This window comes from Chanos chanos, chromosome 8, assembly GCF_902362185.1.
Source record: "Chanos chanos chromosome 8, fChaCha1.1, whole genome shotgun sequence".
NCBI classification, from domain to species: domain Eukaryota; kingdom Metazoa; phylum Chordata; class Actinopteri; order Gonorynchiformes; family Chanidae; genus Chanos; species Chanos chanos.
In genome coordinates, this window is record NC_044502.1 from 30,009,393 (window position 1) to 30,032,420 (window position 23,028).

General features: G+C 39.5%; 1 protein-coding gene across 1 annotated transcript in view; it reads right to left on the minus strand.

Annotated features, from left to right (window-relative positions):
- Positions 1 to 22,660, minus strand: part of gria1b (glutamate receptor, ionotropic, AMPA 1b) — a 38,117-nt gene extending 15,457 nt beyond the window's left edge. Inside the window, exons 1-10 of the mRNA XM_030781031.1 lie at positions 22,579 to 22,660; positions 22,316 to 22,450; positions 15,333 to 15,572; positions 7,920 to 8,104; positions 7,281 to 7,334; positions 5,002 to 5,160; positions 4,511 to 4,678; positions 4,107 to 4,211; positions 3,424 to 3,534; positions 1,196 to 1,402 (exon numbers count right to left, since the gene is read on the minus strand). Of these exons, the coding sequence (XP_030636891.1) occupies positions 1,196 to 1,402; positions 3,424 to 3,534; positions 4,107 to 4,211; positions 4,511 to 4,678; positions 5,002 to 5,160; positions 7,281 to 7,334; positions 7,920 to 8,104; positions 15,333 to 15,572; positions 22,316 to 22,450; positions 22,579 to 22,660 (1,446 nt within the window). The remainder of the gene's footprint in view (positions 1 to 1,195; positions 1,403 to 3,423; positions 3,535 to 4,106; positions 4,212 to 4,510; positions 4,679 to 5,001; positions 5,161 to 7,280; positions 7,335 to 7,919; positions 8,105 to 15,332; positions 15,573 to 22,315; positions 22,451 to 22,578) is intronic.
- Positions 22,661 to 23,028: the final 368 nt, after the last annotated feature.

Consider the following 23,028-nt stretch of genomic DNA (forward strand, 5'->3'; position numbering starts at 1 on the left):
TGAACTAAGCACACTCATCAATAGGCAATGTGTTCTGCGGCTGCTTTTCTGCACACTATGAAATAATAAAATTAAATGGGACAGCGTCAGTGCTTTTACATATTGCTGCTGCATTGATAACAGTTAACCAAAAAAACACTCTCCATTCTAAAAAAGAACACTGGTTACATATGGAAATGGAATTCACTTTGAAATTATTATAATGTCTGTCTGTCAAGGTTACCAAAATCCCTTACTTAAGAGGTCGGCTGAAAAAGCCTGCTTTCGAGAGCGTCTCATGGTCCACTGGTCTCAATGCTGAATAATAATGCCTCGCTTTCAAGTAATATTAAGAATACTCCTTAGAACAAAACCATAATCCGCACAATGAGTCATGATTGGGTTAGTGTCTGTGCCTCTCGGCCAATGAGGAAGGGCTGTAGAAAATCCTCTGCAGTTTGCTTAAGCCTGTAATACAGCCAGCTGAATTTCCTGAGGGCAAAAGGCTCTGATCATCAGAACAGAATATTTCATTAAAAAAAAAAAAAAAAACAACAACAAAAAAAACATGGAAGCACACTTCAGTGTCCCTACTGTGATTCTGCTAATTGTCCTGCACTATCGTCATGTCCTTGGCTGTTTTTCTTTTTTTTCTTCTTCTTTTTTTTCTTTTTTTTTTTTTGCTAGTTTGCAGCTTTTGTAGTCAGAAAATCTGCAACAATTTGGATTGAATCCAGGCAGTTCTGTGACATTGTGTATTCTACTGGTCATGTAAATGGAGGGGCATAAGCCTTTGCCAGACTCAAACCTCTAGGTCACTGACACAGTTCAGACTCTAACAAGAGCCCATTCATGCCATTCTTTGCCAGCACACTATTTTCCTTTTCACAACGGATTTGGATCAATTTGGCCTTGTGCTAAGGATGAGGAAAATGTTTCCTTCAGGCATTTTATAAAGAATTTATAGACAATCAGGGTTAGAATCTTAGAGATAACCCAGGAAATTCCTGACATACTCCTCAAAATTTCATATATAAGTCACAGTGGTGAATTTCTATCATCGACACTCATTACATCATAAGAACAATCCAATTTCACTTTGGAGAAAATGCTAAAATTTACTAATAATGAACAAGCAGTATGGTTTACTCATGTCCTGTCAAAGGATAAGAATCAAATGTCTTCATTTGACGAGAGCCAAGACAATTTCCCTTACCCCATAAACCAGTTCACCAACCATTCCATTCCACATCTTGGTTTCGGAATCCCTGGCCCCATATTTGCCGTCTCCCACTATCTCCAGCCGGTAGGAATAACCCACGTGCTTGGCAATCTCAGCGGCGAGCTCCACGCAGTAGCCTTCATACTTATCGTTTCCCACCAGCTGTTCATGGTTTTTCTTCAGCATCACGTAAGGTGATTCCTGAGCATCAGGAGCAGAGGAGAAACTTAAGCTCTCAAGAGCATTTCACTAGCATTACACACATAAAGCCGGAATATGGCCTACCATAAAAAAAGAAAAGAAAAAAAAAGAAGAGAAAACTGGTATTAATAAGACGGCGAGCTGGGATTTTATAATATTTCAGAACATTCCTCTTTTGAGGATTATAAGATATGCTCATTAGGTGAGGTTATGACGTGTGTTATGCACAAAGGATACCCAATCAGCGAGGTCACATGCGCCGGGGCCAAGAAAATGTGTTATTAATAAAACCGAAATGGCAACCCCTGGAGTGTACGTTCTAAGCCCACTCTTAGTGAGTCCTGTTAGCATGGTGACTCAGATCAGAGGAGAACACAGGGGTGCACGCTACTGATTCCTTGGCCTATTCAGTTCTGCCTCTGGGCATTCTAAAAGTGTCTTTATATGAGAGAAAAAGACAAACTGTTTTGATATCTGCTCTGTTATCCACTCTAGCAAAACAAAAGGACACTTTGTATGTACAGACTCCACAAAAACAGGAAGAGAATTTCTAAATGGAGCATGTCATACATTTTCATTTGTACTTTTTTTTTTCAATAGATTGATTTGAGATGAAGTGACTTATAGTCAGTAATATCTGAAAAATGAATTTTCTTCTTGGAGTCCTACACAAATTCTGGCATGAATTATTAAATTGTTTGTTGGATGACAAAAATACTCTCAAAAACTCATTAACTGACCCATTTGTAATGATCATTCATCATGAGACGCAACATTGCTGCTGTGGGCTGTCAGCAATATTCTAAAGTCAAGAATATAAAGTAATGTCTGGATCAAATAGGTCTTAAAAATAACATAAATGAGAGGTTTTTTTCTGTACTTCTTAAAAAATGAGAAGATATAGGCCTACTTGAGATTACACAGTCCAAAAAAAGTTACAAAGAAGCTACAATATGTTTTGTTTTCAGCTTAGTAAGAATGAGGTAACCAACACTGAGAAAAGGCATTTTTAAATACCTTATCACAAACTCTCTACTGATTACAAGTTGTACTACGTTTAATGTAACATGTTTAGTACAACATGATACTACCAAAGAAATGGCTCCAAAAATACACTTATTTTGACTTTATATTATATATCTTGGATGGGCAACAATTGGAGATGAGACATTTCATTACATGATTGAGAGACAGTCCTCCATAGCCCTCTCTCTCTCTCTCTCTCTCTCGCTCTTTCTGCCTAAAACCCCTCTGTCACGACATTTTTCACACTGGCAACAATGTTTTCCATTCACTGAATAGGCCTAAAACAAAGAGGACATTTATTTAAAAACAGGTTTTATTTCTCTGCTGTGTGACTGAGGGATATCCAGCAGAACTAGGTTCTTAAGGAAGAGGAAAAGGTTCTGCAGTAGAGAAGACCAGGACCACCTGTTCCTTTGTGTGTTAAATCTAACCTCACAGGCGCACATCACTGGAGCTTTGCACCTGTCTCATGGCTACTGTCTTGCCATCTCCTCTGGGCAGGAGCACTATCAGGAGTGACAGGGCTTGCATGCCAGGCTGTAACAGTCAATGCAGTTTATCTGATGATACACACAGTGGGCTGAGCTGTTCCGATAAACTCGAGGAAACACTGGGAGATTTCTCATGCGCTCTGAGAAAGGCTGTCAGGATGAAGGGGGCACTTTGGGGACACGTCTCTAAGGCTAGATAAATAGTGCAGATGCCTGGGCCACCAATACACCATTGTATGAAAGTGCAACTGGATTGATGCAACTGGACTTCCTGCTCTTTTTTATGGGGTTACTATTATCACTCTGTCAAAGAAAGCAACTCCTTGGATTTGGAGGCACTTCATGATATATGACAAATACTCTATTTTGTTACCTAGTGAAAAATATCTTCTCCTTGGTAGTTCCTAAAAGCCAAATATATTTTCTAACACTGGATTCAGAGTCCAATGTCACATCAACACACTGAACACCAGGACTGATGAATTTCACAAACAGGAGACTTACAAGGATGGTGGTGACTATGTAGGTCCTGTTTTGCAGTCCGAAGGTCTCGTTGAGGGTATGGGAAAATGTCGCCGTGCTCACGTATTTTTCGTTTTCGTTCCAGTACCCCACCTGCAGCCATAACGGAGGAGAGGATGTCATGGCAGAGAATTTCTTTACTGCTATTAATAGAGTCATAAATATTCATTTTGGAGACATAAGAAGAGGTGCAATCACTTGAAATGCATGTGCACCTCTCTCACCTCTTCAGTGACTAACATCTCGTTGGCACCGCTCATTTCTGACACAGCGTGTCAAACTCAAGGACTTTCAGGTGTTTTCTGTGCCTAATGTTTCTAGTTGACTGAAGTCAAACTAACAACTCACAAAAAACACAGTAGTTTGTCCTCTGGAAACCTGTTTCAAAAACACTCTTCTATTTTTGTCATTTCAACAAACTCTATTCAGTTAACATGCCCTCATCCTCTTATTTTAGTTTGAATTTCAAATGGCCAGACTTGAAAGGAACAGCCTAGTTCTGCTGATACTACAGTCAGTCTCCCGGGGTTGTTCAAAGACTGCTCAGGGATATTCCAAAGAGAGAAACACTACAATGGCTGCCGTGTAGTCCTGTCACGGTTTCTAGCATTTGGACAGAGAGTGAGGGTAGAGGGTGAGTGGGAGTTTAAGGAAGTCGGCTTTACCTTCTTGGGTCCGGTTTGGGCCATTTCCATCACGGTGACAGTGAAGTTGGTCCTATGCCCTTTCTCATTAAATTGGACATGTCCTGTCAAACCCTCTAGTTGTACCTGTGGAGAGGGAGAGAGAGAGAGAGAGAGAGAGAGCGCATTAGCAGTGATTGTTGCACAGGATACCTCTTGTCATTCACTATGTTCGCATACCTCGCGATCTTAGAATTTGGACACCTTGCTAAGACACCGCCAGATTAACAGAAAAAAATCATTCAGAAAACACGACAGTTTTTCAACAATACTCTAAAGGGATTTGATGTGTCATACAGGTTAGCTGATCTGGTGCAGACATGTGTTGCACGATTTTCATTACCCACCCTAACCCAGTACCTTCCATTGGCTGCCAAGTCAGTTACCTGTTGAAGAGCTCTTTGTATGTCGATACCTTGGCCCCAGGGAGCAGGAGGGTTGGCCAAGCACTCACCGGCATTTCCCCTACGAGAAATATCGATACGCTGCTTCCTCAGATTCTGGAAGGCAGTGGCCATAACGCTCATGCCATCGTATGTGAGAGCTCCCATGTACTGAAGAATTATCAAAGAATAGAGTTGCACAGAAAAAAAAACAATTATGACAAATGGTTAAAATAATATTTAGAATGGATTAAATAAAACTTCATCCCCTCGAATAACCAGACACTGTTCACTCCTGACAGTTCTGTATCCAATTCAAATAAGTTCAAAGAAGTTGAAGCTCAAACCTAAGCTGTGCCTTCTCTAAAAGAGTAAATCATTTCCTTCTAAGTGCACGGGTTGAGAACAGCACAAGGACTCTATCTGGTGTCAACCTTTGTTTTCATATAAACAATTAGCGCCAGAAAAAGCTTATTTAGAGTATTTTTCCTTACCTTCAGTCTCCTCTTGGGCACTTTGAGGTCTTTGCTGTCAAATTCGAGCCAATCCCGAATTGTTCTACTGACGGTGGGATCGCTGTAGTTCACCAGCTGAAAGCCTGTGATATTGGCACCACCCTTCCTGAACTCAGTGAGGTTTAAGTCTAAAAATCCCTGGGAATACAAAAATACATCAATCATATTACAGAATAAAATGCTGCATATGCAGTCTAAGACCCATGACTGTTTTGGTGGCCTATGCAATGGCACCACAAGAGTATACTTCTCAAGAAAGAAAACTGATGTGTTGATTTCAAAACAACAAACGCAGAGCAAAATGAGGGGGAAATGTAGATCAATAAACTATTCCAAAACATTTCAGTCTTTGTGCAACAATGCAGGCACGGTTCAAACCTGAACCAACTCAAAGTTCCTTCTGACCTGATACAGAACAATATTATTTCTAACAGTGACTGGAAATGCAGCAGAGAGAGAGAGAGAGAGAGAGAGAGAGACCGAGAGATGGAGTGTTAGAGTGAATGAGTAAAAGTGGTAGTTCAGTGGAGTATCTCTCAGAGAGTAGGAAAAAATTCTGTAATGAATTCACAGATCTTTCTTTTCATGCTGTTATTTCTCTGAGGCTAAAACTAATGATTCTGAGACAGAGATTAGCATCTAGATAGAGCGGTTTATAGCTTTATAATAGCTAATCAATAAAAATCCAAATCACTGGATTACAGTTTAACGTGTGCCAGGTGTACAGCAGAGCACTCCAGTAATCAGCATATTCATGAGCAATGATACAGTCATTTCCATATCGATTATGTATGCTGTGTAAGTATCACACTGCATGTGACAACAGCAGTGTATGTGCCTGTGTGTGTGTGTGTGTGTGAAACTGCCTCACATTGAGATGAACCCCAGGGGGTCCTCTCTCTCTCTCTCTATCTCTCTCTCACACACACACACACACACACACACACACACAAAAAAAGTGTTGGCTCGTCTTATCATAATTATTTATGGATTGACATCTCTCTTCATTATTGCTGAATCCAATTATGCAGTTAAGAGTTTGAGACTCTTCTTGTACAATTGTCGTCCGGGGGAATCTTTCTTTTGCTCTTTTTCTCCCCTCATCGCATCCAATTAAGAGTAACAGTGTTTCCTGTGAGTGTATGCAGTCTATGGATCTGTTTTTGCTGCACAGTTATGACATTTCAATGACCCTCCTATTTTACAATTTGGCTCACTTGGCAGATGCTCTTATCCAGAGCAGCTCACAAGTGCGTTCAGAGTGAGAAGGAAATGAAAGTAGAGAATGTTTTCTATTAAAAAGTACTGACTGTCATTATCAGAAGTTCTTTTTTTTTTTGAGTGCAAGAGATTGAGGAGTGAGGTGTTAATGAAGAAATGTGTTTTCTGTCTCAGATCTCCACAGCTCTCACTTGGAACGTGATATTAATTTTAATCCTTAACAAATATATTTATGTATGTATGTATGTATGTATGCATGTATGTATAAACAATCTGGCAAAATAAAGTAACTAAATTTTTCCACAATTGTCTTTTAATGGCCCACATAACAGACTGTCAAATTATACTGCATGTTAAATGGCACTCTTAAAACAATGGCTACTGGTAAAATATAGACTTTGTCAGAAAATGGCTTACCGGAGCTGGCTCTTACTATTGTGCTCTTTAGATATAAATTTAACTAATCCTTCAGATTTTTTTTTCATGGCATTCTGCACTATCCGTATCTGAATCATATTTGACACCGATTCCTGCCAGCATGTTCTGTGTGCAGTGCTTTACGCATAACTGATTATTTACATGCAAAATGGTGAATTTGCCAGTAGCAAATGAAAAATGCTGATCTGGAGGGGCACAGCTGTCTAATACCCAATTCATTCCCATGTGGACGCAAATTAACGCAAAGATGATACCCACAAACACACACACACACACACACACAAAAACAGTGATTCTAAACAGCTGAGAAAAGAGTGAGGTCATCCATGCTTTTCAAAAGGAGTAAGGGTAATAATTCCTTTCCTCAGTGGGTAATCAGAAATCTGTTGGCATTGTGTTCTGCATTTAAGAGGCATTACAGGTCCTGTCAGACACAAAGAGGAAGACTGAGAACAAGCAAATGGACAGATGCCACAATCGATTTGGACGAGCACTTGGCTACGATCACAGACAATCTGCCAGAGGTGAAACGACAAATGTGATCGTGCTACCAGCCAAAACGAGAGGAAAACAGAGAGAAGCGGCTAATTGAGTCTTACCAGGTTTGCCAGTATGTAGTGGTAACTCTTCAAGTTCTGTCTTTGGGCTGCAATCTGAAGAAAGAAAGAAAGAAAGAAAGAAAGAAAGAAAGAAAGAAAGAAAGGTGTGAGTGCAAGAGGAGTTGTGACCCATCTGTTCTTTGCCTGACTGCTAATAGTAAGGTTTCTTCCCATGACCACTGCCAATTATGGCATAATTTTTATGGTGGTTCTCAAAATAGGGAACAATTGATCCCATTTCACCAGCAGTTAATTATACACCTCGGGTCTCCGCCCTGCGTGTGGAATATCTGTAATCAGCAGAGACGGGCAGCAGGGGCCACACGATGACAGCAGGCAAGAGAAGATATGACATCTGTCAACATGCGAAGCTGAATTATGACTTTAATGACTACATATGCAGGCTCAGCAGATGAACTTTGTGCACACCTGTGAGCAGAGTCAAGTCCCGAGTGTCTAAAACACAGTGTTTAAAACATCCTCACTCAAGGATAATAGTGTCTGATGGGAGCTTTCACTCTGGAGGATAATTTGAATTTGGGCCAAAGACAACTTGTACATGGGGAGGTGTTTCCGTCTCTTCCATCTCTAGGTTTGTTACCTCCTGTGTGGACGGGTCAAGTCTGAAAATATTTTTACCAGGTTGAGGATAGAGTTGAGCCTCTCAAGCTCGCAGTCTAGAATGATCCGGTACTCTTTCTTCTGGTCCAGGTCTTGGATGACTTTCAAGAAAGCTGCTTCTGTCAGAGTGTCAAAATTCACCGACGTCACCTGCCAGGTTTTCTCAGCTGCCGTGTCTAAGATTTTCTGGAGCACTGTCAAACCTTCACAACAACAAAAAAAAAAAGAAAAAGAGAAGACAACTTTTACAGCCACTTTGAAGCTTATAAACCCTTATAAAACTGATCTTGTCTTCTTTTCCATCCAGTCTTTTAGCTCAGAACGTGCCAGAATAAGTTTTGAATCAATGAATTTGTCACTGAAATGCCCTTTGGGAAGGTATTTAGCTTGTCATAAATTTCTTGAATGAACTGGTTCACCTCTGAGTGAGACCCTGAAACAAATAAGTACTATGCTTTAAATGACGCACTCTTCGCAAGGAGAAAATGGAAATGATCAGTGTTTTGCATGGAGATGAGAGGAAGAGGTGGAGCTGAAGTCATTTAGTCTGAGTGCTCTCTGTTGACTTTAGGGTGGTAATAGAGAGAGAAGTCTGTAAGTGTGGGGAGCTTTTTAAAAATCACCCGGACTCTCCAATTTATGTTCTGTTGAATGCTACTAAGAACTGAGAAGAGCAGAATATGACTAGCTTGATAAAGCCACTGGATTAGTTTCAGGCACCTCACAAAAAAACCCACTTCTGTCAATAGGATCCCCATTGTAAACCCTCAAGCAGTCCCAATGTACCTTCAAATACTGGACTTCTGTTCAAAGTTTTCTAATTGTGATTCCATGTGAAATTAAATGTCTGTTAAAAAAACAGTATTCATATCTACTGAAGGCAGAATTATGGCTGTTGTCCTATCATCACCCCCTACTGTAACCATGACAACAATGGATGGACTAATACAAACTAAACTAAGTCTCTGCAACGTATCTAACTGATAAAGGGAACATAGATATTTCAAACTCAAAAGAAAAGTTTATTGAAAAAAAAAAGAAAGACAGAAAGAAAAAAAACTGTTCAACTGTAATAAAGTGATTAAAAGACAATACACATCTAAATAGAAGTTTCTGGCATGCTCTCAGCAAAATGTTACCAATTCTTTAAAGCTCCGTCTGTGACATCAGAAGTGAGAAGAAAAGGAGATGAAATGATTACACTGAAAGTGAATACGAGGTCAAGTCTTCCTGCTCTGCAATCTCTCAGTATTGTGTGCAACCTCATTCCTTGCCAAATTTTGCACTGATTGGCCTTTGTTGTTTAGACAAATAATCACTGCTAGCACTTTAATACAGAGAAAAGGACCTGCCTGCAATTTTAGTTTTTTTTTTTTTTTTTAACAGTGATATCCCAAAAACCGTCTTGGCAAAGTTTCACAGACAATAACTTTACAGATAATAGCAAAACTGTGTAATGTTGACCTGTATTTTGAATCTTGGAATAGATGGTGAATTGGGATCAAACAAACTGGGGGGGGGGTTATCCTCCCAAACCACAGTGATCTGTGACATCCTTGATTCATTTAAAAGATGGTCTTTAGTAATGCAGTATGTCATAAATGCAGGCTCTTCATTGTTCCTGTCTTCCCCACATAGTCGTGTCCACGTCGCACAGAATATGGTTTGAATGTAGTGAAAGTAAATGTTATTATCTTCTGCTCTGTACAACTGAGAACAACTGTTTCGCAGCACCCGTTTGAAAACTGTGTAACCCAGTACAGTAAGTACATGTTTACGCCCCAAGAAAGAAATATAGTGGACACCAGTGTTTTGAAATGAAAGTGTTGCTTTCCTTCTTAGCCGGCTCGCCATCTCATCAGAAAATCAAATCACACCAAAAGATTTATATGTGTTATAAAGCATGGCTTATAATAATCTATTCACGGCAAATGTACTTTTACAGCTTCAAGAGCTGCAGGAATAACGGATTTTCAGCAAAGTTAGCAATATGCAAATCACAGTTGATTCCAATAAATCGTCATCAATCCTCACACATTAACCCTTTTTAATAAAAGGTCTCCTAAATAAACATTTTGAAATTGTTACCTGTCAGCATGGTACAAACTATCAACATAAAATGATAAAATAACCAGAAATATGAATTATGACATGCTAAATTATCTTCTCTTCTATCAAAAGTAAAGTTTACTCAAACATAACAATATAAAGTAATAAATGACATATGATTAACAATCATTCAAAACTAATGAAAAATTAAATTAAGTTTATCAGTGGTCAAATCAAACATCTAATAATGCAACAGAACATAGCTTAATCGAATTGGCTTAATGAAGGCTAATTAACGCAACTCGTAATGAAGTTAAAGTAAATCACCAAGAAAATATCAATGTCAAAACCGCTACCCAATCGTTTCAAACTTGGTGCACAGTAAATCAAATGTCAAAATGGGAATTAATTAAGCTTTAATCTTCAATTTGCCGAATTTCTCTTCATGTCATAAACTTACCGTTTGCCTCAGAAATGTGTAGCATGTGCTCACCTACTTTGTCAATCGAAACAAGACGTGATGTCAACCAGTAGTGTGGCAGCAATAAATTTCAGAGACACAGCTCAACAGAAAACGTTTAAAGAAATGAATAACATGGAAAAACTGATAAATTAAGTTTCGAAATACCACTGTAAACAAAAAAAATCTTTAATGGTAAAAGCTAACTGAATGCTAACTAAAAAACAAAACAAAACAAAACAAAAAACTTTAGAGCTATGATATTTGGCTTTATAATGAGAGCCTATGGAAGAGCTCTGTCTTTAAGCTATCACAGTTTGATATGCGATCTGACCCAGAGGTAAATCCTGGCCACCTTCTTTACACTAACAAACGCTGTCAGATGAGAGAACCACAGGCCATTCAAGAGTGCCTTGAGATCTAAAAGCTCAAAACTGAGCGGCACCTAGTCGACACATGGCTAAAAACATCCCCCTTATTATCAACTGCCTCCATACAAACTGTGTGAAGTAGGTATTATTTGTAGACAAGCAGCAGTACAAATCCCCCGGGTTTACACCCACTCTTCTAACTGAACTATTTGTTTTGGTGCAGTTTGGCTGTGATGGGTGATCTCTTGTTGTTCTTCTCCTCCTCTTCCTCATGGAAAAAAAAACAATAAAGGAGGGAATGATGGTAACTGTTTATCAAAAGGGAATAATCTTCCCAGGCTGACAGCTTGGCTGTGCAGTGCACACAAGCTGATATAATTAGCTTTATCATAGTCTACTCTCCCTCTCTCTCCCTCTCCCCCTCTCTCTCTCTCTCTCTGTTTCATCTCTGTGGGTTTTCTCTTCAGGTAAGTGCACTTCCCCCTGAGAATGTGAAAATCTGATGACAAAAAGACAAAAAAAAAAAAATAGATGTATGAAAGTTTAAATATGTTTGATTTCTCTAAATTAGACTACTTCTGAAATATTTAAAGCTGGATATTTCAAACTGACAGGTTTCTACTTGTGCTTTCCAAACATCTATGAGTAGATAACAAAATTAATGGTAAATTCTAAGGGCATCACTGAAAAACTACAACCATGCCTACAGTGAAACAGACTAAATTAATGTAGAATCCTTTGACTGTATTTTATTATTAATTTAACATTGAAAACTCCCTTTGGAAGAACAAGACAGCTCTCCAGCATAAGGACTTGAACCTGACCTGAAGAGTTCCTCATATAAACAGGTTTTGTCATAAACCTATTAGCAGTAACGTTACAAAAAAGGTCTCCGTGATCAGGGTGACTAGAGCGTTTGATGCCTTAAGAATCTTGATACTTGCAATACATATTTTCTTAAAAAATCGTGGAAATCGTGGCAGTTGAAGCAAATTCAGGCAGTTTTGCTGACCGAATCAGATGAGCACACTGTAATCCCACATCTTCAGGGTGATGATCAAAAGAGTCTTGGTTTTAAAAGAAATAAACCATGACACCATATTATAGTCACCATCACCCATGCTGTGCACTTAAAAGATAAGCACAGTGGTCAGTCTTTAAGACATATACCAGTACACAGCAAAAAAAAAAAAAAAAAATCAACTTCAAAGAATCCAAATCTTCGGTTCCTACCTGAGGCAAAGCACATCTGCCTTCAAAGCAAACTTTTGATCTACACCGAAACCTACAGTAAGCACAAAAGCCCAGCTCAAGAGTGTTCCTGTCTGTGCACTCTGAAAACACTACAGATTCATACACGCTGCTGAATCACAAAACATCTCTGGAAGAACAAAGACCTCACCTGAACAGAAAGATGAGGGTGTGCGAGTGTAGGCTGAGAGATATTTTACAAAGGCAAAAGCTATTGTGATTAAAAGTGCCTGAAGAGCAAATTAGCAGGAGATCTGAGTACGGAAATTGTAACATTAAAACCCATTACACTGATATCCGTACCCACATTTACATATTTAGATGCTATTATAATTTAGTGATGCTGTGTGGCTGTTCCTGGTCAAGAAAATTAATGGCAGTTAAATGGAATGTAAAATAGGAATTACCAATCATGCAGTGCTTGGAAATAAAGGCTGAGTCAATGAGAAATTCAAGGGAAGGGGGGAGGGATATGATTTGTTTAGTTGTGATGTCAAATACAGCATGAGCATTGTCTTTTTATTGGTTCGTATTCTCATGTGTATCACAAGCTCTCATTAGAATCTTCCAAGCAAGAGTCTAAAAAAGAGCAGACTACAATGACATTTAGGCAGTAAGCAGACAGGGGTATTACAAATATAGACATTAATCTCACCACACCGCATCTTATTAGCATACACATTAAGACTGAATATCATTTACTAAAAATACGAAAGCTTTTTTTTTTTTCAACCAAGGCCCTTAAAACCAGGACTGAAAGAAACCTGCAAAGAAATAGATAGGAACGAGAGAACAGAAAGAGGGAGTGGGAAAGTATACATAAAAGACATACCAATGTAAAAGAAGAAAAAAGAAAAAAAAAGACTGGTACACAGACACAGGCCACTGGTTGATTACACTGGAGCTGCAACTCTCTGCTTCATATATCAAAAAGAGGTCAAACTTTCCAATGAATGATTGACATGATTAATATCTCTGAGTAGCCTACTTGTTAAACATTCTCACCCTCTGGGCAGAGTTTTTCTATTCAGTGAGTAAACTAGGTAAGTGAAATTGTACACTTTTAAAGACAATGTCTATATTAAAACCTTGTCTTTATTGCCATAGCCCCATTGCATATCCTATTAAATGCGGATTTGCTAATTATAGATGATATTTTGGTTATGTAACAGATGCCAAAATTAGGATTGTCACTGAAAAGAAAATGGTGTGCGTCGGCCAACCCATTCCGAGTTTATTAAAAGCCCATGTCAGATCGCGTTTTGAAATGCCTCCTCTGCTTCCGCTGGGCCCGTGTACATGTGTTTATGTGTATATGTTTGTGTATGTGTGTGCATGTGTGTGTGTGTGTGTGTGTGTGTGTGTGTGTGTGTGTGTGTGACTGAAGATGCGTTTGAGCATATCCCAGCAGCTGTGAAATTGTCTCACACCATAGAGCAAACCAGCTTTATCGCCTATCACCCACCAAGCAGCACTAACCTGAAGATAAAGCAGAAGGAGGGGAATATGAAGGAGGGGGAGAAAGAGAGAGAGAGAGAGAGCGGGAGAGAGACAGACAGACAGACAGACAGACACAGGATTCTATGTGCCTAGCATTAGTTTTTGACTCACACACCTCTGCAGCAAAGCTGATAAGGTCAGAGTAAAAAGGGATGGAGATGAGCATTAGAACTAGCTGGGACAAATCTCTCTCTCTTTCTCTCTCTCCTTCTCTCTGTCTTTCTCTCTGTGTTTCTCTCACCTCCTCATCCTGGAATGTCTGAATGTCAGAAAAAAGACAAACTGTGTTCCTGCCCTTCTTAGTTTGAAGCAAATTAATCATTTTGACCAAAAACAGTTGAAGGCCCATCGGCAATACTACAGTCTGTTAATCTTTGAGGCTGGTTAGCTAATGTAGCAGTAAACTTACCATGTTTTAACTCCATTAGCATCTGTGTGAATTAGCAAGAGGAGACGCTTAAGTCCTGTTCAGTCCTCCAGCATCCCTGACCACACACCACCACTGACGAGTGCTGTGACATGGACTCGGACTAGCTCAGAAACTACTTACAGAAATATGTGTGTGAGGTGTGTATGAGGTCAATTTAAAAACCTAACAATAATCTGAAATGTTCAGAGAGTGAGGACTTGATGAGAGCTGCCTCCTGTTGATAAGTCATATCCTGCATAATGACACAGGATTGTAGACCTGCCGAGAAACTTGATTGAGTCTGTGGTAGCATTGCTTTACCTGTGAGCTTTGGGCTTTAAGTGTGAAATAGCTCTGATTCATTTTATGTCACTCAAACACACACCCACCCACCCACACAAACACACACACACACTCATACACACGTGCACACACACATACACGTACACACACACACACACACATGCGTACACACACACACACACACACACATGCGTACACATGCACACATACGCACACACAGGAACTACTTAAAAAGGTTTTAAAATAACCCAGAGACTGAGCACAACCGTATCTAGGCAACAAGACAGCCATGGGGGGTTTTGGAAGTGTTTGTGTATGTTAGAGAACAGTGAATGACCTTGAGTTCCGATTTCAGTGGCAGCGATCATCAAGATGATAAGCAAATCAAAAAACTGTTTATTTGGTGTTTTTCCCCCTTTTTTTCCTGTGGTCCAACTGCACAAGCGTCTCACGAGAAGACAACTGGCACATTAATGCCCATAAACCCTTGCTCTTTTTATGCAGACAAAGGACTTTGAGCATGTTACATAACACTGTTTGTTTATCTCTTTCTACCTTTCTTATTTCTTTTCTTTTATTAAGGCAGATAATCCACTTCCCATATTAGTCTCTGATGGCCTACAGAAGTTTCATGGGTGATTGCTTAAGAGATGGAGATGCACTATGTGCTGTTTCTGCTCACTGTGAAGATTTAAGAACAATGGCAGAGTGGGGCCAAGCATAAGACATCTAGGGGCTTCTAGGGGCTTTACAGAGCACTGGGCAAATAACAAACAAAATCCTTCAGTCATAATGAGGTCGTAACTAAAAACAAGCACAACTCAGGCACTGTAAATGTCAGACTCTGAAGCTTTTAAAATGAAGAGAAGGTGACCAAAACAAAAGCCCAAACGAGTAATTTGTCACACACTACAACTCCAATGATGAAACCGTGAAAGTCCTTTGAGATCCAAGATGGAAGAATTTCAATCTCATTAGGAATCATGTTGCGTTTCTTCAAAACCATCCTCTCTTCTCTGAAAATCAATACTTTCTGATAGATCTTTTGCTGTGTTTCAATGAGGAACAGTAAAGAGAGAGAGAGATACCTGAATCTGAGCTGTACATGTAGACGAACTTGGTCCATTTGTAGTGCTCCACAAGGGCGATTAGAGCATCCTGCAGCTGCGGCCTCAGCTGGATAACAAACTGGTTGTTGGTGTCGATGGGGAAGCTGGGAGTTACAAAGCACACATGCAGAGCCCCACAGAAAGACATGAGCATATTCATGGTCTTCCGGTCATACAGCCCTATGATGGCATAAACTCCTCTGGAGAACTGCGAGCAAACTGCAGGAAAGAAAGAAGAGGTAGTAAGGAAAGCAAACAAGAAAAACAAAAACAGGTTGTTACCTTCCACTTAATTTATTGTATGCGGCTAGAGTGAGCTACTAATGCCATTTGTAAATGTTAATGTTCTTTAAAAACACGAAACAAATGGTGTAACTGCTGACTGGTCGGACACAAATATATTGGCCAGTTACCGACTATGTTATTGGTTTTGTACAAACATTTGCACATTCTAATAGAGTCATTAAATTGAATCCTATGTGCTTTTAAGAGGTGTAATAAAAGTCAGTGTTCCACTGGGGTATGCAGTTAATGCTGTGTTGTATTGTAACACTGCAGACTATAGCAAGATGGAGACAAGGGTGTAAAAATGTGATAGAAAATAGAGAATGATGAGAAATATAAGAAATATCAGTACTAAGAAAAGTTCTTGCTATACATACGACACACATAAATATGAAGAAGTGTCTGGGTTGAGCACTGAGTGAGGGAGAGTGGCTGATTAGCTGATCACACTTATAATAACAGATGGAGCACCAGCGTGTTGTTTTATTCAGTGAAAGTAATCCTTGTTTTGTTTCAGTGGGTTGTCAAAACTGTGTGAGTGTGTGTGTGTGTGTGTGTGTGTGTGTGCATGTTGGGAAAGGGGGGGGGGGTGCTATCTCTTCGAGTCTTGACTTTTGGTTTAGTCATCCAGTTAATTGAGAAACCTTCCCTGTAGGAATAGCAAGTCTCTGTGTTTCATTATGGCAGTGCCATTCTTTTCTTGTTAATAATGCCAGTGAATTTGTGTATATGCATGTGTCTGTATGTGTCAATATGAGAGCCAAAAATCATGATCATCTAAAAGTAGAAGTAAAAACAGTCAACATGGGCAGCTTTGACTTTTGGCAAACTATTACCCTGCTAATTATGTAAAACAGATCCTACAGCATACTTATCAGATGACTCAAATCACTGAAAACTCACACAAACTCCTGGAGATATAAACAAACATATACATCTATACTTCTACTACAACATATGTAGTGGATGAGGGATATTCACGTGAATGAATGATGCAGTAAATGGCATGAATATTATAAAATTCATTCATTCATTTTCTAAACTGCTTATCCTAATTAGGGTCGGGGGGGGGGGGGGTGCTGGAGCCTATCCCAGCGTTCATTGGGCAAAAGGCGGGGAAACACCCTTGACAGGTCACCAGTCCCTCGCAGATATTATAAAATGCTATAGAATAATGAAGAAGATGGAGATGAGATCAGTGATACGACTTTCAAAACAAAGAAGAAGTGAGAGCGACAGAAGTCCGATATTTCATGATGGCAAGCATGCACTGTCATTCATTAGCGATTTAAGATAATATTTAATATTTGTTGTTTTCAGTAGCATCTCCTTCAGATATTTGTCTTGAAATAACTTTGACTTTCCACCATCAAAAATTGTCAGTATGACACTTTGTAAATACTTTATAGATAGCCTACAGCTAAACTGCATAGTAATGTGTGAGTAACTTGTGCAATTCTTGCACACTGATAAAAGACATTGTGAGGGGTCATACTATGTCACATGATGCAATGTCACTGCTTGATAAACCTTAGCACTGTTTGTGACAGTCGGATGTCACTGGCATTGAAATGAAGAGTGACGCTCCACTAGAGGTAGTTGACATATTATAACAGGACAGTCTTGGCATTTGAATCGAGACGCGCTGGTTCCTCCAGGCTTTAAGGATGCAAATGAAGTATCTGCCCACCTCTGCCCTCACATTCCCTTACTATGACCAAAAATTTCCTCCACCCCAGCGACTATGAGCTCTACAAACATCCAGGCTCAGTCTTTCTGCTAAAAAAAAAAAAATTGTGTCCATTTTCTTACCACAGAGCAGATATCAGAGATTGACAAATGTTTGGTCATTACGTAGACAAGCTTATCTTTTAAAGGAAGATAAATAAAGACACAATGCTATCGCCGTTGTTTAGAGAGATAACATCGTATTTTCCCGTGCATTCACTGGAGATTTAACACATCCTCTTTATCAGTCTTCCCTCCCCGTCTCCCACAAAAGAAACCAAGCGATTTAACGCATTTCAGGGCATTGGCCCTTGGAAATCAAATCTGTGTTATTTCCCCCTGGATCTCAATGCTCTGTAGAGGGTGTTGCAGCTGCCGTGAGGGAGAAAAAAAAATGTTTCTGCCTTAAGTGTTTTTGACAATGCTGATTTTGTTTGCAGTTTGGTGGGGGGTTGCAAAGATTGGTGATCCTCTCTGATCTTCTTAGCCACCCCGGTGAAGGTTTTAAGTGGCTTCCTGCACCAGCACCTGCTGTCTGTTCAGGCTGTCTTTCTTCTCTATCTGTTCAACCTCATTCTTGCTACTGAGAACTTAATCAAGGGACCAGTGGGTCTGTGGCATGTCTCTCAGAAATATGACATCAGTGTGATGTCATTTTTAACCAATGACGGTCATCATCTGTGTCACCCATAACAATACTTACCCTCACGTGTGGTAATCTTTGCTCCCACACTACCCGTTCATTGACAGGTGGAAATTAAAATGAAGAGTAAGCCCTTCTTGACTCTGAAAATTGAATTACTTTTCAGAGGAAACTTAGCTTAGTTCAGTTTGTAACTTCTCAAATTATTGCAAACCAAGGCAAATTGAAATTTAGTAAGATTATTTTAGGATGAACTTAGAATTAAAACTACTAGCTAAGGCATCTAATGCTTTGTCTGAACGCATTATTGTTCAACTGAAAAATAAAAAATTAAAAAAAAAAACTATTCTGCAGGTAGATAATATTGGACAATAAGATTGTTCTCCCTGTTAACTGAATCTAAGTAAATCCTGTGATCGTTTGAATATACACAGTATGCACTGTTGTATTGATGTCTGTGAGCCAAATAAGAACTGTTATGTATCATTCCTCGAATATCATCCATCAACATCAGTGAAGGTCAGAGGTCCACCTGCCTTTGAGAAGGACTGATTAATTATGAGTTAAACTTGTCTGACTGTCCATGTCCTGAGATCAGATGGTCTATTCCTTCCTCGTAGTCTGAATCCTCTTCCTGTCAGCTAATCATATCAAGCTAATGTGATACCTGTCACGCGCAATCAGCAGTGATTAGGCAATGCCCCCTTCAACCAACCCACAAAAACAAGCTCCATGTTTGATGTTACCTTACACTGAGAGGTTTAAAGCAGGAAGACCTTGCCGGAGGCTATGCAGCTGATGCTAGCCTGCCGTTATCACATCATGACCTGTAGGTGTCAGTAGAGAGAATGCACTCTCTCAAAATTCCTGCTAAACTTGTATTAGTTGTTGTTGTTTTTGTTTCTGTTCTTCTTTTATTTCCCTTTTTTGTGCCCCTCCTCTTGTAGTGCAGATTTGAACTGATTCTTATGGTACAATAGGACATGATAAATGTGGGACAGTGTAGGAGACATACATGACACACAGCCAGTCCAGAGACATAATGCCCTTTTTGTTACTGCCTTTCCTTTGATGTCAGTGGAGCCTTTTGGGGCAGAGCTGATTGACATGCTGTGGACATTTGGCCTGGCTGCATGTCTTTGTGATGCGGGGACTGATATGTGTCAGGGGGTGACTAAGAAGGCTGACAAGACAAATTCACCAGGCAAGCTGTTAAATAGGCTTCCACCAGTGCAGGTACTAATTCAATGTGAATCTCAGACCAACATACTCAAGGCTTGTTTTAGCAGATGATGTGCAGTTGAAAAACACAACTGAATCCCTTTGATAGATTACATTTTGAAATGTGAACAGCATTCTGTTTTTATTTCACTTCTGTCAACTGACTTGTCTCAAAATAAGACCATTCTTTGGTAGCATGTAACAAGAGAATAAGGGGTGTCAAAAGTAGCCTCACAAAGTACTGAATTAAATGGCCATGAGAGTGCCATTTCTCTGAGCCTTTTCACATAATTAAAACACATCAATCTGTTTAAAAAACTGAGAAGTAAAAGAATTAGACCAGTGCAAGAATGGCCATTATCCATGGTGATATCATTGTGAGTTGAATGGCACAATTTCTTTTCCTCTGCACTTAATTGTATCACGGTATTGTTGACAAATATGCTGATGGCATAAAACACTATAAACTACTGTTCCTGGCAGTGTATGAAGCCCTGCTTACTCTTGATACAGAATAAATTCAGCTCAAATCCTATATACCAACCAATCCCTAACCTTTATTACATATTCAGATTATAGAGGACAATCACAACAGATGTGATGTGATGCATAACACATTAAATATGTTTAAGTATTGTCCAACTACACTGTTGTCACAGCTCTGCTGAGACATGTTCACTAAGGTAAGTGTGTTCATGTTGCTAAACCAAGGTTACAAATTTGTCCATGTACACATCAGCACTTAAGGTTCCACCACATCCTCTGCGTACACTTCAAGCCACTCTTCACAGTGCATAGGTCATGTGTTACAGTTATGAACACACACACACACACACAGACACACACACATGCACACATACGAGCAAATGAACAAGAACACATGCATGACTACACATGAACACATATTTAAATCAATTTGTGACCATGTTTCAATCTGATTGCGAAGTCAAGCTATTCCAGTGAATATGCAGCTAAGACTCAGTTTCTAAATTTAAAGTAATGCGTGACAGTGGAATCTTTATTGGATGAATTTTCACCCATCTCTGCCTCTGAATGTCTGACTCCTTGCAGCATTTTTTTAACAGTGCCTTCACAATTACTTTGAGTTTTTCCATCACTCTAATCAACAATTTAGTCACAGGGTACATTTTGGCGTGAATATAGAGACAACCGAATATCTAAATGTAAATGTGTTGGGTGCATTTACACAAATGTGGCGAACACTTACGATATGTATGTGAAAGTGTTGTTTTAATCTAAGTCAGCCTCAGTGACAAATTATGGAAATGTATTTCCACTGGAGGGCATTGTAACCAATACCCTAATTTGCATAAAAACACAAATTGCATGTGTATTTAGTGGAAGATCTACTACAACAAAAAGAGTTGATGGGACAGCTAAAATGATTTGCGAGCTGAGCGTAAATAAACAAATTCAAACAAACCAAATCAATTTACAGCAAGTAATTGGCATATTTATTATTTGGGTGATATTTTCAAAGGCTTAACTCAAATGGAGGTCATGTATAACTATTTTTTGGGGGGGGGGGGCAGTCTTTAAAGTTTTGCCTCAGCTTGTGCCAGGATTGAAAAAAACAGATAAATGTGGGAGTGTCTAGACCTTTGATCAGTTTAAAAGGACACCATAGATTAACACATTAGACCAGCAACAACTTTTCTCGGATAGCCTCAAGCTAGTCCACTGAAGGTATAGCATTACTGACAGTTCCAAGTAAGTCAGACAGAGGAAACACAAAAATGCTGTGTTTAAGTTAGCTATGAAAAATTCTGTGGAAACTTAAGCATGTTTCTTGCATATTTTATGTGCATGTCCATTTATTTGTTTGTTTGTTTGTTCAGAGAAAAACATATCTTATTGGAGAACCTATGGCTATGCTTTCTTCCAACAGCTGTGCACTATCTCAATGTGAAGGTTTCTATAATACGTGAAAACTTGACATTGCTCTGTGAGTATGGCAAAGGTCATGAGTTTTTTCAGCATTGTCTCCACAGGTTGAAACAAACATAGAAAACAGAATGGGTCAACACTCTGCATCAAACTAGCATCAGCCCCTGTCTGACAGAGCCAGACAAACCTTGGTAAGGATGCAGCCATCTTTTGTGCTATGTGGAGAGTGTTGAAATGCTGATTTCACATTTGTTCAGAATGCATGACTCTAAGTCTCCCTTCAGACACAGACAAATTCCTTTAGAGATTTGTGTTCCCTAAATCTATCTGTCTGTATGGCAAAGGTTCAAGACAACAGGGCACTGATATCTGATCCCACATTCAAATGACTCCAGGAATAAACAAAAATGGTAACATTTATCAAAAATAATTAAATAAAAGAACAACACACAAATATTGGGGTAAAATGTGAACCCCATAAACCAACAGAAGATATAATGAAGGAAGTGGGACCAAATATTAATCTGAACCAATTAAACAAAATTATGGCATGGCCAAATAACACTCAGCCATTCAGTTTAACACCCTCTAAATGTTTTCCTAAACTGCAGTCTACCGAGCATCAGCACATCCGGGGAGTGACCCCATCATCTGTCAGTTTTTCCACAACTGTCGTCTTCAATCAAAACATCATGCATTTAAACGGGTCGCCATTTTACTCCACTTAATCCCATATAATTTTAACAAAAACTGTAAACGAAAAAGTTCCCGAAGTGACGTCCTGGCTAAATGACTCACAAAAATTGACGGCATTTTGTCGATGACTAAACTGCAGAATTTCCTGCTGCTGAATAGCGACTAAACACTTGACACTGACTGATGTCAGAACACGTCCTTATTATAAAATGAGAGTCATATGCTGCATTTTATCAATGATGGACATATATGCAAGGACTGATGAACAGAATGTACCTCCATCTCTGCGTTACGAGATCACAGCGAAGTACCCCACTGACACACTACAGACCATACAGTCTCTGAACTACTTAAACAAATCTGTGTGACGTTTCAAAATGCAACAGATTGACAGATACTCTTCATGTGTGCGCTACTCGTCCACATTGACGCAAGGATGTGTATGAACCGTTCCTCCAATATTTTCGCATTAAAAACTTACATGCATATGTCATGGCAAAGCTGCTCCCTATATCAACCATATCCACTTGTGGTACCAGTTTAGGGACATCCTGGTGTTGAGAAAGTGCAAATCGAAAGACCTCATATTCGTGGGAATCGGTTGGGAATAGTCCTCCTGCCAAGACAAAAGCCATCAACTCATCAACCAGTATCATAAAACTGAGAATTTTCTTTAAACATGCACCCACACGTCTACAGTTTACCCAAAAATGAGACTGCTGAGTACAAAATCATATAACTCACCTATATTGATATTACTTGGGAAACTTGAACTGGAACAGAACCCGAGGAAACTGGCGAGAATCAAGGCAAGGCTTCGATGCATATTTCCTTTTGCATTGGCGACGAAAAAAAGAGCCGGATTCCAAACATATACCCCGAAAACATCCGTCAGTTAATGTTCAATTCACCCATAGCAGCGAAAGACGAGATGAACTTGCTGCAGAGCACTACATAAAGATTCTCTTTGCCGCTCGCGCACAGCTCTGCTAGTAATAAAGGTGGCGACTATAGGACCGTAACTTTGTTAGCCCTTGGACTACGCAGGGGTGAGGGGACTCAATATGTGTCAACAGAAAATGGGGTCGCGGTCGCTTTCATTGCGCTGGTATTTGTCTAGGGTCTTCAGTGTGGGATTGAAAGTCTGCAACTGACTGTGCTCCAGCTATTCGAATCTGTATGCAGACTGTACCA